General features: G+C 41.4%; 1 protein-coding gene across 1 annotated transcript; it reads left to right on the top strand.

Moving 5' to 3' along the window:
- The first annotated feature begins 4213 nt into the window (after positions 1–4213).
- Positions 4214–5454, top strand: LOC133258320 (high mobility group protein B3-like). Its single transcript, XM_061434795.1, has one exon. It carries the CDS (start codon positions 4296–4298, stop codon positions 4902–4904), a length of 609 nt encoding a protein of 202 aa, XP_061290779.1. The 5' UTR covers positions 4214–4295; the 3' UTR covers positions 4905–5454.
- The last annotated feature ends 9491 nt before the right edge of the window (positions 5455–14945 follow it).

The following is a 14945-nucleotide window of genomic DNA, read 5'->3' as shown; positions in this document are numbered from 1 at the left end:
AGGATCATTTGCTTAAGGAGCAAATAAAGGGGTTTCTTATTATGGTGATAATATTTCTGGCCAACACCCAGAGGAGACCTGGGGGCATAAACTCTCCAGTCCTTAGGAACTAAGGAAAGTGCAGAGGTCAGTCCCCAGTTTGGGGAAATGACATCAATGTGGTTCCCAATGCTCGTCTAGGTAAAGACTCCAGAATCATCCCCAGAAAGCTAAAGCAGAGCTTATGTGACTGCCTCTGTGCCATAAAGGTTGGAAAGGTTAGAGTCCAGTTAGGAGGAAGAAGCTGGCTGACCTTGGGGCCGGGGTCACTAGTGGCAATTATCTGAAGAGGCTATAAACAACATTACGCGGAAACAAATTCAAGGACGATGGCTGTTTCAGGAGCTCTGTCAAAGCCAAGCTAAGGCTTGTCAGGGATCGAGGGCTTCTTGTCACGAATGCTGTTTGGTTTTGTTTTCTGTTTTATGTTTTATCAAAGCCTCACAGAACATTTGGTGCAACAGGGAGATTCTATTTAGAGAGCATGAGGCATGGTGCCCCAAGGATCCTCTGTCTCCATATTAGGTTTCCACAGCTGGTAGTAGAGATTCAGTTACATGCTGGAACCTAGTCAGTAAATTGGCAGGTCCCAGGCAAAGGACATCAGAGCTGAAAATACCAAACCCCACTCTAATAGATGATAATAATATTCAAGAGAAAAATGAGTTGCCTGTATACAAGACAATAAGCGTCCCAAAGAGGTGGAAGTACAGGATTCCAAAGAAAATCACAAACATGAGGAAGCTCTAAACCAGAGTTGCCTAAAGGAGACATTTCTAGAGGACTGTTGCAAGAGTGTTGCAATATACAGGGAGGAACATTTCCACAGAAGGAGGGAGGCCTGGATTTCAGCATATCCTCTTCTGAAATTTCAAGACTCTGGGTCTCCTGCCCAAACAGCCTGCCTGTTAGGCACTCTACAGGAATCTGAAAGATGCCATACAGTTTCAGAGGATTAAATTTGAACCAGTCAAAAATTGGAACCCTTGTTTTTCAGGGGGTAATATTCTGCTGCTTGGGTCCTCAATCACTGCTCCCTGGTGAATAAAGATTAAGAACAAATATCAATGTATTTGACATGTGGTTTTAAATCTATATATTTCTCATTTTGTAACTGTTTTCCTACCAAACATGTCATTCATCTGATATATGAACATCCTGATCCAGTTCCTGATATCAATAAACAAGGCAGGCAGTGTCACAGTGAAAACTGGGCCTGGCCACGTTAGCACAGGTGCAAACGAGGGGAATTGGACAGGTGAAGTCAATGCCAGTGAGTACCCCAACTCAGCGCTGGTGAAAACTGTAGACAGCTTTGGGACAAAGGCCAGGAGCTGGATGAAGCATGTAAGAACAAGAAACACAAGAGGGACCAGGCAGTTACCCAGGACTGGTCTTCTGTCGCTTGGCTCATGAAGAACAGGAGACAAGAGTGAGCGGTGACATGGAGAGCAGAAGAACCCTGCTGGTATCCAGCAGGAAGGTATAGTGTCCCACCTGTGCTGAGGACAGGTATTTTAGGGACATAGTCCATCATGCTGTTTAAGGAAAACGAGAGTGTACATCCATATTGCTTTCTCCCTGCACTCAACCACTCCTTTTATCATCTACTGTTCCTAAGGCAAGAAGCATGAGTCATTCCACCTAAATTAGGTAGCCAGCCTGTACACATTATTTAATAAATGAAGTTATCCTATCCATTGCACATTTTAAAGTTAGCAAATTCTGCTCCTGATCGTCTTTGTGCAATGTACAGAAATGACCTCTATTTACCCTACTTTAGGAAAACCCACTGGAGGTCCAGGAAGAAAAGCGCAAATTGCAGTGGATCCGAATCAAAGTCTGACTGGTTCACAACAGTACCATAAATGATGCTCAAACTGGATAATCACATCACACTCCATCCTGCAAATGTCATTTTTAAAAGAAAAATGAATATTCATTTATGATAAAGGTATAAAGATATCAGTCAGTGTATTATCCAAGATCCTCTTCCTGAGACATCTTTCCAGTGTTAGCACAAGGAATAGCTGTGTGGAGAAACTGGTTTTGTTTTTTCCTATAGATATCATGAATTACATAGCTTATCAGATTTTTTTTTCTCTTCTCCGCAGCTGCAAGAAAGATCAGAGTCAAATTGGAAACACTATTTAAATATTGCCTCTAGCAAGTATTTAGGTATTTGTAATAAGCACCTCATTCCTCACTCCATTTTATTTCCCAACTGTTTCTCTTTCTCACTAACTTTTAAAAAGTTACCTCTACTCTGTATAAAAAGTTATGGGATCAGACATCATTTATGACCATCTCAGTTCTGGAAATACAAAATTTGGGGTCATTGGAATGTGGGTATATGCTATAGCTAACAATATGGGGATGACTGAGTTCACCAGTAAAAAGCAGAAAAGAGCAAGAGGAGGACCAAAAGCAATGTCGGCCACTAATGGTGGGGTGAGTGGGAGAAGGACAACCAATGAAGAAGACTGAAAAAGGAGCCGGAACTAGCAATGATGCTGAGCAAGTGACCTTGCCGGTGGACCAGTTGGAGTGCCCAGTGTCAACAGTGCTAGAGCAGTAGGGCAGCAGAGAAAGGACATTGAGCGGGGCATTAACTGAACACCTGTGACTTTTGCAAGGGTACTTGCAGTAAATTCTCAAGGTGGAAGCCAGACTCTGGAGTTTAAATGGAGGGGGAGGCATCAGGAATAAAATTTTCTTTTTCAGATACTTGGCTGGGAAGAGGAGGGAATGAGGTAAGTGTCAGAGAGGCAGGATGCAGGAAAGATTCTTTGGGTATGTCAAAAGCCTGAGTTTCTGGGCTGAATGGAGGGGACAGGAGAGTGAAGGGGGAAACTGGGAAGAGAAAAACAGATGATACAGTCTTGAGACAGAGGCTGAGACAGTCTTGAGACAGAGGAGATGTAATCAGAGGAAAGGATCATCTCTAGAAATCCATCAGGTCACCAGGGAAAAAAGACCAGTCTAGCAAGTTATTTGACACAGCATGCGTGCATTTTTAAAATGTTTCAGCCTGTTCTGTTGCACTTTTGAAGACAGAGCCATGGTGACCTATTTAGAAGCCAGCCAATAGAAATAGTGGCTTAAAGTATTGTGTTTTGTTTTTTTAAGTTAATCATCCTGGAAAATTTCAGCAGTGCCTAGGAAAAATCTTCCCCTACCTTTTTTTTTTGTTTGTTCTTTTTTCCTGTTTTTATGTAACCATTAAAGTATTAAAAACACATTCTTTTTAAATACTAATGCATACCTAGATAAAATATTCCATGAATGAATACTTACTGTTTGTGGGGTGGAAAAATAAAGGTTTGCCAACAATGAACACTGGGGCTCCCAGATGTGCACTTCCAGATCTCATGCCTTCAGATCCTCTCCACATAGGTATTATGTCCTCTATGTTCATGGACAGGGGACTCAAGCTGAAACTAGAAACAATTCCAAGTTGTGCCCACATCCATCTCATATGGCACCTCCTGCTGGAAAAAAAATGACCACCTGAATCATAAAAAGTGTACAGGGAAACAAGCACTTTTATGCAACTTGATATTGTGAATACTTTTGTCTATGATTATTCACAATGAAGGGCCTTCCTTGATGGCTCGAGCAGTGAAGAATCTGCCTGCAATGCAGGACGTTCAGGTTTGATCCCTGGGTCAGGAAGATCCTCTGGAGGAGGAAATAGCAGCCCACTGCAGTATTCTTGCCCAGAAAATCCCATGGACAGTGGAGCATGGTGGGCTATGGTCCACAGGGTTGCAGAGTCAGACATGACTGAAGCAACTGAATGCACACACATACACACACACACACACACACACTCACAATGAAGGTACCTAGGACATCAGCTGTCCTCGGTTCCAAAATAGGCAACTGGTCTTTATCCATTAAAGCTTCACCGCTTTTTAATCTTATCACTGACACCTACTAGGAAATAGCATGAATTCCACATATTTCTGTCTTCAATTTTCTTTTGGCTTCTTAAGATCATTTGGATTCTCTATCCTTAACAATTTAAGTTAAAATCTAATAGAATCATGAAATCAGAATTTCCAGTTCATCTTATAATAAAATTAATAGTTTAATAGGCTCAATTTTGCCAATAATGCAAACAAATGTTTTAAAATTAAGTATAAGAATTCAGGAACAGGCGGCTCTCGTGGAGGCAGCTAGCGCGAGGCTGTGGAGCGCTGAGCCGCGCGTCGTGCCCTGAGCTGCCCAGACTAGCGAACAATACAGTCAAGATGGCTAAAGGTGATCCCAAGAAACCAAAGGGCAAGATGTCTGCTTATTCCTTCTTTGTGCAGACGTGCAGAGAGGAACATAAGGAGAAAAACCCAGAGGTCCCTGTCAATTTTGCTGAATTTTCCAAGAAATGCTCTGAGAGGTGGAAGACCATGTCCGGGAAAGAGAAGTCGAAGTTCGATGAAATGGCAAAGGCGGATAAAGTGCGCTATGATCGGGAAATGAAGGATTATGGACCAGCTAAGGGAAGCAAGAAGAAGAAGGACCCTAATGCCCCCAAGAGACCACCGTCTGGATTTTTCCTATTCTGCTCAGAATTCCGCCCGAGGATCAAGTCTGCTAACCCTGGTATCTCTATTGGAGATGTGGCAAAGAAGCTGGGCGAGATGTGGAATAACTTAAGTGATAGTGAGAAGCAGCCATATATCAACAAGGCTGCGAAGCTGAAGGAGAAGTATGAGAAGGATGTCGCAGACTATAAGTCTAAAGGGAAGTTTGATGGCGCCAAGGGTGCTACTAAAGTTGCCCGGAAAAAGGTGGAAGAGGAAGACGAAGAGGAGGAGGAGGAGGAGGAGGAGGAGGAGGAGGAGGAGGAAGAGGATGAATAAAAAAAAAAAAACAAAACTGTTGATCTGTCTCCTTGTGAATACCTTAGAGTAGGGAGCGCCTTGATTGACACACCTCTCACCCAAGATGTGTCTGTTGCCCTTATTAGGTTTAATTACCCAATTGGATCATGATCATATCTTAGTCTCTGAAAGTGCTCTAGCAATTGTCAGTGGTTTACGTTAAGTGGCCATGGGTGTCTGGAGCACCTGGAAACTGTATCAAAGTTGTACATATTTCCAAACATTTTTAAAATAAAAAGGCTCTCGTGTTCTCCTCACTCTGTGCACTTTGCTGTTGGTGTGACAAGGCATTTAAAGATGTTTCTGGCATTTTTTTTTTAATTTGTAAGGTGGTGTGTTAATTCTATGGTCATTGGCTAGAAATCCCGAGTTTTCAACTGTACATATCTATAGTTTGTAAAAAGAACAAAGCAACCGAGACACACTCTTGATGCTCCTTGCTTGGTGTGGAGGCTGTGGGGGCAATGCCTTCCAGAGGGGCTGTAGCTCAGGGTGTGCACTGTGGGGCTGGACCTGTGGACACTGCAGTGGGCATCCATTTAGCTTCAGGTTGTCTTGTTTTTGTATATAGCGACATAGCATCCCACTGCCATTCTTAGCTGTGGAGGGAGTGGGGGGAGGTCAGCAGGCATGAGAAGTGTTTTGGATCCTTTTTAGTTGAAGTGCGGTAGTTTTAAACTGGCTTTTTTTTTTTTAAAAAACAAACTGTAGAACTGTTCATTGTCAGCAAAGCCAAGAGCCACTGCACCAGTGAAAGTTCAAGAATCTTCTGTACTAAATACGATCTGCAATGTTCTGTTATTTTTTTTGTATGTTTAGAATGTTGAAATGTTTTTGAAGTTAAATAAACAGTATTACATTAAAAAAAAAAAGAATTCAGGAAATAAAAGGACTCTTTCCTGGTTACTAGACACAGAGCTATATTTAAAAATATATTAAACTGATATTTTTAAAGTCAGAACTGATTACATATGGTCTACACATAAGCAAAAAGTTACATTTGTTTGACTAAATAATTTTCTTAGGCAACTATAAGAATAAAACTTCTAAGGCTTCTTTGTTTTCAGGCAAACCAACATGCTGGATACACAAAAGTGCTAAGTGACTGGGGAGGAAGGTGTATTAAGAGATTGCAGAGACCTGGCCTGTTCAGAGAATGCCTGATTCTAAATACAGCATTTGAACTGCAATTTGAAGTGTTGATAGGATTTCAACAAAACAAGAATTGAAGGAAGAAATGCCAAGTAGAATGGCAGAGGCAATGCCAATGAGAGAAAATTGAAATGTGCATGTTTTTAGTCATCCTACCAAAAACTTGTCTTCTGTCATCTGCTAACCTCTAAAATATGTAAATGAAACAAACACAGTACATACTCTCAAAGATCCCCCTGGGACATAGGAAGAGCAGCATCAGCAACCCCACAGCCCACAGCAGTGTGTCTGTGTTTTCTGCCTTTAGTATGTTTTGAGCAACCAGAAGAAAGAAGCTGAAGCTCTGGCTTTGTTAGAGATTGGCACGTTAGGAGAGCAGGGAAAAGGCCATCCCAGCAGAAAGAACAGCATATCCAGACACACAGACATTTTTTCCTGTAGTTTCTCTTTCTAATTATGTAACTGTGAGGAGAAGAGTAACAACATCTAACTCCTTACGTTTGTCAGGTACAGGTATTAAAACCTCATTGAATTTTTAGATATGCCTCTGATGAAGGTCCTAACTCCATTTAACAGATGAGGAAATTGAGATACAGGGGATAAGTAACTTGCCCATGGGCACAGAGCCAGAAGGGAGGATTTCAACTCAGGATGTCTGGCTCCAGAGCCCACATGCTTAACTGCAGTGTCACCACAGATAACCCATGTGGTGAGGTCAAGGAAATGTGGGAGATTTGCTCTAACCAATTCTACAGTTTGAACAGCTGTATTTTCAAGCCCTAAAAGTTATCTGGAAAGCAGCCATCCTTGAACATGCATTGAGCCCTTAAGACATTCTACTCAACATACTACCACCTCTGTCCTTAGGGCTCTTCTATTTCTGGTTGGAAATTGTGATGGACTGCTATCATATTTTCTTCCCTTGTCTAGAGAGCTTCTCTCCCCACCGCTACCTAGTGGGGACTGCCATGTTCTTACATGAGACGTTTGGTCTCCACTGATGCAACATTCAGAAAACTAAGATCATGGCCTCTGGTCCCATCACTACATGGGAAATAGATGGGGAAACAGTGTCAGACTTTATTTTTTGGGGGCTCCAAAATCACTGCAGATAGTGATTGCAGCCATGAAATTAAAAGACACTTACTCCTTGGAAGGAAAGTTATGATCAACCTAGACAGCATATTGAAAAGCAGAGATATTACTTTGCCAACAAAGTTCTGTCTAGTCAAGGCTATGGTTTTTCACAGAGTTGGACTGTGAAGAAAGCTGAGTGCCGAAGAATTGATGCTTTTGAACTGTGATGTTGGAGAAGACTCTTGAGAGTCCCTTGGACTGCAAGGAGATCCAACCAGTCCATCCTAAAGGAGATCAGTCCTGGTGTTCATTGGAAGGACTGATGCTGAAGCTGAAACTCCAATACTTTTGCCACCTCATGCAAAGAGTTGACTCATTGGAAAAGACCCTGATGTTGGGAGGGACTGGGGGCAGGAGAAGAAGGGGATGACAGAGGATGAGATGGCTGGATGGCATCACCGACTCAAAGGACATGAATTTGAGTGAACTCCAGGAGTTGGTGATGGACAGGGAGGCCTGGCGTGCTGTGATTCATGGGGTCACAAAGAGTCGGATACGACTGAGCGACCGAACTGAACTGAACTGAACTGATGGATCTAGAGGTGTGCCTATCTGTGGTCTTGACTGAACTAAAACTGAGAAGTGACAGTTGGTAAATCTAATGGCAGGAGCTATGAGATACAAGACTTGGCATCAGCCATGTGTTCTCAGCCACATGGAAGACATTGCTCAACAGCAGTGGAGGGTGAAACCAACAGTCAGAAAGAAACACGTTTGAGAGTTGGAGAGAGCAGGAGCTCTGAGGGCATTTGAATGTCTAGATGCTGTTGTCCCTAAGGTCTAGCCACAAAGCTCCCCAACTGAATTTAAGTCATGTAAGATAAACCTATAACCTTCCAAAACATTCCCCTCTTTCTCAAACCAGCTGGAGTTCTACCACTTGCAATCAAAAACTTACTAACACAAGCATAAAGAATTAATTTACATAAAAATACTCAGAAACCCTTTATAAACAACTGGCAAACAAGGGCTGCTGTCACTATGTAAAATATCATTGACATACACACAATAGGAGGAAATGTGTGAGTGGGGACCCTTTTCTAAAGGTAGTGATTGGCAACAGATAATTTAGTTCATGTTGGTAAGTGGTTCAACTTCAAATACTCTTATTGAGACCATCCCTCTCTGATGCCAGAAATTTTAGGGCTAAGTGATCCTATGTGCTTTAAACCATGGCAGCTTTCTGAGCACTCAAAGAATCTGGAGGAAATGCATTTCTAACTCAAATGGTACACAAGTTATGACTCCACAGTAAAGCAACTGATTTTTAAATAAATATACCAGAGTATAAAGCCCAAATGTGTGCTTTTTCATTTAAAGCCATCAACCTAGGACCACACACTTAGTCTGCGAGGCTGTCTCAACTCAGCATTGGAACTCCATTAGGGAGATGGCCTTCACAGCTTACCACCTATCCTCTAAATATTCCTAATGGTACCAAACATTAATCACTGGAGGTAGATCTGGAGTTTCGGAATGATCAAAGTATCTGGAGCCAAGATTGTTGATTAAGGTGAGTGACCCAGCTTAAAAAACTACTTGGCACCAGAAATAATATTTGAATATAAATATGGAGATAGATTTCTTCTTTAATTATTGACAAACCACTTCTGACAAGTGATCTTCCTCAGTTACATACTGTTATAATTTTATAATACAGTTTAACTGCAAAGTAAAATTTTTTAATCTTTTAAATTTATAAGGAGAAGAACATCTCCTCCCCCTAAGTCCAAGATCTGATAACAAGGGATGTGTCCCCAGAAGTGTTTGGATGTATTATGTTAACTTGTTTAAAAAGCAAAAAATATTACTTTAGACTTTTACAGAATCTTCCATTCCAGCCTCAACTGTACTGAATTATCTAGATTATCATCAGGCCCAAGGGGGACATTTATGACTTTGAGGGATGAGAAAGGACAATTCTTCACTCTAAATTATTCCCTCTAAATGTGATAATCTTCTCTTTGAGAAGCATAGCAGTTAAATTTTTTTTTCATTTTTTGCCTTTTTAAAAAGTTTCCTTCCTCTGTAAGTTATTCTTTCTGCCTACCCTGTGAGGTCACTGAGTCTACTGAGGACTCCCCTAACAGTCTAGGAGACAAGGATGTTGGAAGCTTCTCTTTATCTTTTCAGAAATGTTACTACTATAGAGCACTTTCGAAACTTTTTCTACATGTTCTCTGCTTAGTCGTAGATCACAAGGGTTACAAACCAATCCCTTCTGGTCCCAGAAAATAAATACATTTGATTTGGAAATTCTTACACCAGCGAGATTGTGCAAATATTATTTGTACCAGTTACTTCTTAAATAAATAAATAAAACCCCAGAAAATCTTTTTAAAACATCATTTCAAACAATACAAATGGAAATGTGACACGCATGGCATGGCTGTCTGTTTTACTTGCACTGTTTTACTGTTTCATATTCTGAGCAAACAGAGAGGCTATTTTCCCCCAAGGGTTCAGGAGGACATACGATTTCATTTCTTCAGAAAATTGTTTCTCAAGATTTCAATCTTCTTCGCTGGAGATGACAAAACATAATATCAGAAACACTTATGCTTTTTATCTACTATATTTTCAAAGCATAAATAAAAGCTCAGTATACATTTAAGACAGGTGGATTCAAACTTTGGGATAAATCACTTACATATCCAAATAGTTTTATCATGTAAGAACATTTTAATTTTAAAATGTTTAACAGAAGATCAACAGAAAGACGGGCCCTTTAAAAATATTTCACACTGTCACTCATTTTACTCGGACACCATTCAATTTTCTAAATCTTGGGGTTAATGAGACAAGTAATAAAAAAATTAGATTTTTAGAAAACGGGATTCAAATGGGCAGCATTCAACCAGAGCTTCTTTCTTTTTCTTTTTCTAATAGTGGTGAGTACTATTTTGGTTTTCAACCTCATTACACTTCTATTCATAGAGCATGGTATAAAAACTTTAAACCTCAAATGTTTTAAGAGTAAAACAAATCATGCATCTATGAAAAGATGAGCATAATGGCTTTTTTCATAGTATGCCTAATCCACTTTGCAACTGGTCTCATAGCATTCGCTGAAGAACTCTCATTAGCATTAATATTCCCTCAAGTTCTACTGTCTCATCATTTAAGCAATAATTTGAGGATCAATTCAATTTCATGGGAATTTCATTATTCCAGGCCAGCTTGGTGGCTTTGCAACACAGAGAATTTTAGTTGTTGGGACACTGAAATTTTCATGGTCCTTTGTGGAATAATTGAACATATACCTGCCCAGCACACACAAATCATTAAATTAATGTCATGGATGAAACCAGTTATTGAATAAAGGAATAGCTTCTGAAGTATGGATGCCCATCACTCCCCACTTTTCTTGGCTCCTAGCTTGTTTGCAGACACTATAGCAAATAGGTCATCCAGGAAAATACCAGGGTGGGTCCCTGAAGAGATTTAAGGAGATGTTTTAGGAATACTTGAGGCCCTATTTCATCTGGTTGCTGTCTTGGGTTAAGGAATTGCCTTTTAGAAGGTCTCTAAGATACCAATTTCTGATCTGGGAGACTTAACAGAAACTCCTTAGCAGAATGCCCTGCATGTCATATGCTATGCTATGCTAAGTCACTTCAGTCGTGTCCGTCTCTGTGCGACTCCATAGACGGCAGCCCACCAGGCTCCCCCGTCCCTGGGATTCTCCAGGCAAGAACACTGGAGTGAGTTGCCATTTCCTTCTCCAATGCATGAAAGTGAAAGTGAAGTCGCTCAGTCGTGTCTGACTCTTAGTGACCCCATGGATTGCAGCCCAACAGGCTCCTCCGTCCATGGGATTTTCCAAGCAAGAGCACTGGAGTGGGGTGCCATTAGGTGTTCAATATATGCTTACTGAACTGAAATAGCATCCATGAGATCATGTCCATGTGACCTGCCCAGTTAGTAATGAGTGAACACATCACAGGACAGAGCAAGAGGCCTGAGTGCAGGGGAGGGCTGGGGGCGGGGAGATGGAAATAAAAATCCCACTTGGAAAACACAGAATTATTTTGTAACTGAAAAGGGTTTAGAAAAGAGCTTCATTGCGTGTTAAGCAAACTATATTCTTGACACCAAAAAACATTTTTACTGGTTGCAGGAAAGTTCAGAGAAGTCACCTGTAAGTGTCAGTTCAGTTCAGTTCAGTCCCTCAGTTGTGTCCAACTCTTTGAGAGATGAGTGCAATTGTGCAGTAGTTTGAGCATTCTTTGGCATTGCCTTTCTTTGGGATTGGAATGAAAAATGACCTTTTCCAGTCCTGTGGCCACTGCTGAGTTTTCCAAATTTGCTGGCATATTGAGTGTAGCACTTTCACAGCACTCATCTCACATGCTAGCAAAGTAATGCTCAAAATTCTCCAAGCCAGGCTTCAACAGTACGTGAACTATGAACTTCCAGAATCTAAGCTAGATTTAGCAAAGGCAGAGGAACCAGAGATCAAATTGCCAACATCCGCTGGATCATCGAAAAAGCAAGAGAGTTCCAGAAAAACATCTATTTCTATTTTGACTATGCCAAAGCCTTTGTGCGGATCACAACATACTGTGGAAAATTCTTAAAGAGATGTGAATACCAAACCACCTTACCTGCCTCCTGAGAAATCTGTATGCAGGTCAGGAAGCAACAGTTAGAACTGGACATGGAACAACAGACTGGTTCCAAATAGGGAAAGGAGTACGTCAAGGCTGTATATTGTCACCCTGCTTATTTAACTTATATGCAGAGTATATCATGAGAAACGCTGGGCTGGATGAAGCACAAGCTGGAATCAAGATTGCCAGGAGAAATAGCAATAACCTCAGATATGCAGATGACACCACCCTTACGGCAGAAAACAAAGAAGAACAAAAGAGCCTCTTGATGAAAGTGAAAGAGGATAGTGAAAAAGTTAGCTTAAAACTCGACATTCAGAAAACTAAGAGCATGGCATTTAGTCCCATCACTTTATGGCAAATAGATGGGGAAACACTGGAAACAGTGGCAGACTTTATTTTGGGGGCTCCAAAGTCACTGCAGATGGTGACTGCAACCCTGAAATTAAAAGATGCTTGCTCCTTGGAAGAAAAGTTATGAACAACCTAGACAGCATATTAAAAAGCAGAGACATTTCTTTGCCAACAAAGGTCCGTCTAGTCAAGGCTATGGTTTTTCCAGTAGTCATGTATGGATGTGAGAGTTGGACTGTGAAGAAACCTGAGCGCTAAAGAATTGCTGCTTTTGAACTGTGGTGTTGGAGAAGACTCTTGAGAGTCCCTTGGACAGCAAGGAGATACATCCAGTCCATCCTAAAGGAAGCCAGTCCTGAATATTTATTGGAAGTACTGATGCTGAAGCTGAAACTCTAATACTGTGGCCACCTCATGAGAAGAGTTAACTCACTGGAAAAGACCTTGATGCTGGGAAAGATTGGGGGCAGGAGGAGAAGGGGACGACAGAGGATGAGATGGTTTGATGGCATCACTGACTCAGTGGACATGAGTTTGAGTAAACTCCAGGAGTTGGTGATGAAGGTAGGCCTGCCATGCTGCAGTCCATGGGGTTGCAAAGAGTCACACATGACTGAGCAGCTGAACTGATTCATTGGAAGTAGGAGAGGCCAGAGGAATAAGAACATTGCACCAAGAGTGATAATTGTGAGGCTTCCGAACTTTGACACTTGTGAACCCACAAAACTTCAGCAAGATTCATGTTGATGTTTGGCAGAAACCAACACAATTCTGTAAAGCAATTAGCCTTCAATTTAAAAATAAATATATTAAAAAAAAAAAAAGCTTCAGCAAGTCCCCTGGCTGATCTTGGAACTTCTTCCTGTTGTGTTCTTTATAGATGATCCTGCTCCAACCTTAGTGTAGCTTCCTAGGACAAGTTCTGAACATGATTAGTTATGACATCCATGCAACATGCACTAAGAAAATGAAATACAGGCTCTTCTGCTATAAGAGTGGAGAAAGAAATGGCACCCCACTCTAGTACTGTTGCCTGGAAATTCCCATGGACGGAGGAGCCTGGTAGGCTGCAGTTCATGGGGTTGCTAAGAGTTGGACATGACTGAACGACTTCACTTTCACTTTTTCACTTTAATGCATTGGAGAAGGAAATGGCAACTCACTCCAGTGTTCTTGCCTGGAGAATCCCAGGGATGGGGGAGCCTGGTGGGCTGCCGTCTATGGGGTCCCACAGAGTTGGACACGACTGAAGCGACTTAGCAGCAGCAGCAACTGCTATAAGAGATATATGTGTTTCAAAAGATAGTTTCATTCTGCAAAGTCACAGGATTTATAGAGAAAATAGTAGTAGCAAACCACTCCAAATTTAAGCAACTTTGTAATAAAAATACCAACACAAAGAATAAACCTAATAAAAATATTTTCAGTTTTTTTAAAGCTCAAGTTAACTTCCTAAAAGACCACTGTAAATACAGGAATTTTTACCTCTTTTAAAAAAAAGATATATATTTTTTACCACAATAAAAGAGAGAGAGAAACTAGACAGCTTGCTAGAAGGGATCAAATAGAAGACAGAGGCTGCTTATTTGAGGAGACAAGAGCAAAATACGCAAGGATCAGAGAGAACCACACACTCAGCACTTCGAAGACAAAGCACATAGCCGAGCTGTTCACAGGTTGGTCTTCTTTTCAACATAGTTTGGCTGTAGGTCCTATTTCTATGGGGCTTTCTGGTGGCTCAGATGGTAAAGAATCTGCCTGCAGTGCAAGAGACCACTGTTAGATCCTTGGGTTGAGAAGATCCCCTAGAGAAAGGAATGGCTCCCCACTCCAGTATACTTGCCTTGGAGATTTCCATGGAGAGAAGAGCCTGGCAGACTACAGTCCACGGGGTCACAAAGAGTCAGACACAGTTGAGCAACTAACACTTTTACTTTCTATATTCTATGTTCTTCTAACTTGCTGCATTCAGCTGCTATTGTTTAGTGATGCAAAATATTAGTAATCTGAGGGAAATCATGTATGACCAACATAACTTCTGAGTTATACTGGCCTCATTGTCCTAAATACCAGTTGCATAAAAGCTAATTTCTATTTTAGAACCACTACAGATTCCCCTGGAAAAACTGTAGGTAAACTACAATAGGGCTTCCCTGGTGGCTCAGTGGTAAAGAATCCACCTGCCAATGTAGGAGATACGGGTTCAATCCCTGGGTCAGAAAGACCCCCTGGAGAAGGAAATGGCAACCCACTCCAGTATTCTTGCCTGGGAAATCCCATGGACCACTCCTGGGAAATTTCTCCATGGGAAATCCCACAGAGCCCCGAGGGCTAGTCCATGGTGTAAAAGAGTCAGATATGACTGAGCAACTAAAAACAACAAAACAGATGAAATAGATGTAGATGACAATAAATGTAGATACTGATAGGTAGGAGACCAAAGGGTTTCCCAGGTGGTGCAAGTGGTAAAGAATCCACCTGCCAATGCAGGAGATGCAAGAGATGCAGTTTCAATCCCTGGGTCAGGAAGATGCCCTGGAGTAGGAAACGGCACCCCTCTTCAGTATTCTTGCCTGGAAAATTCCATGGGCAGAGGAACCTGGCAGCTACAGTCCATGGGGCTGCAAAGAGTCAGACACAACTGAGAGATATTCTAGTTCTAGGGCGTTGCTCAGTACCTTACGTGGAAGAGGAATTTTTCATTGAGAAATAATGATCTTGAAATTCCAACATAACAAGGGAGCTTAGTCAAATAAAAAGACAG

This window comes from Bos javanicus, chromosome 2, assembly GCF_032452875.1.
Source record: "Bos javanicus breed banteng chromosome 2, ARS-OSU_banteng_1.0, whole genome shotgun sequence".
Taxonomy (NCBI): domain Eukaryota; kingdom Metazoa; phylum Chordata; class Mammalia; order Artiodactyla; family Bovidae; genus Bos; species Bos javanicus.
The sequence above is the reverse complement of the archived record's forward strand: the minus strand, read 5'-3'. Positions and strand labels throughout refer to the sequence as shown.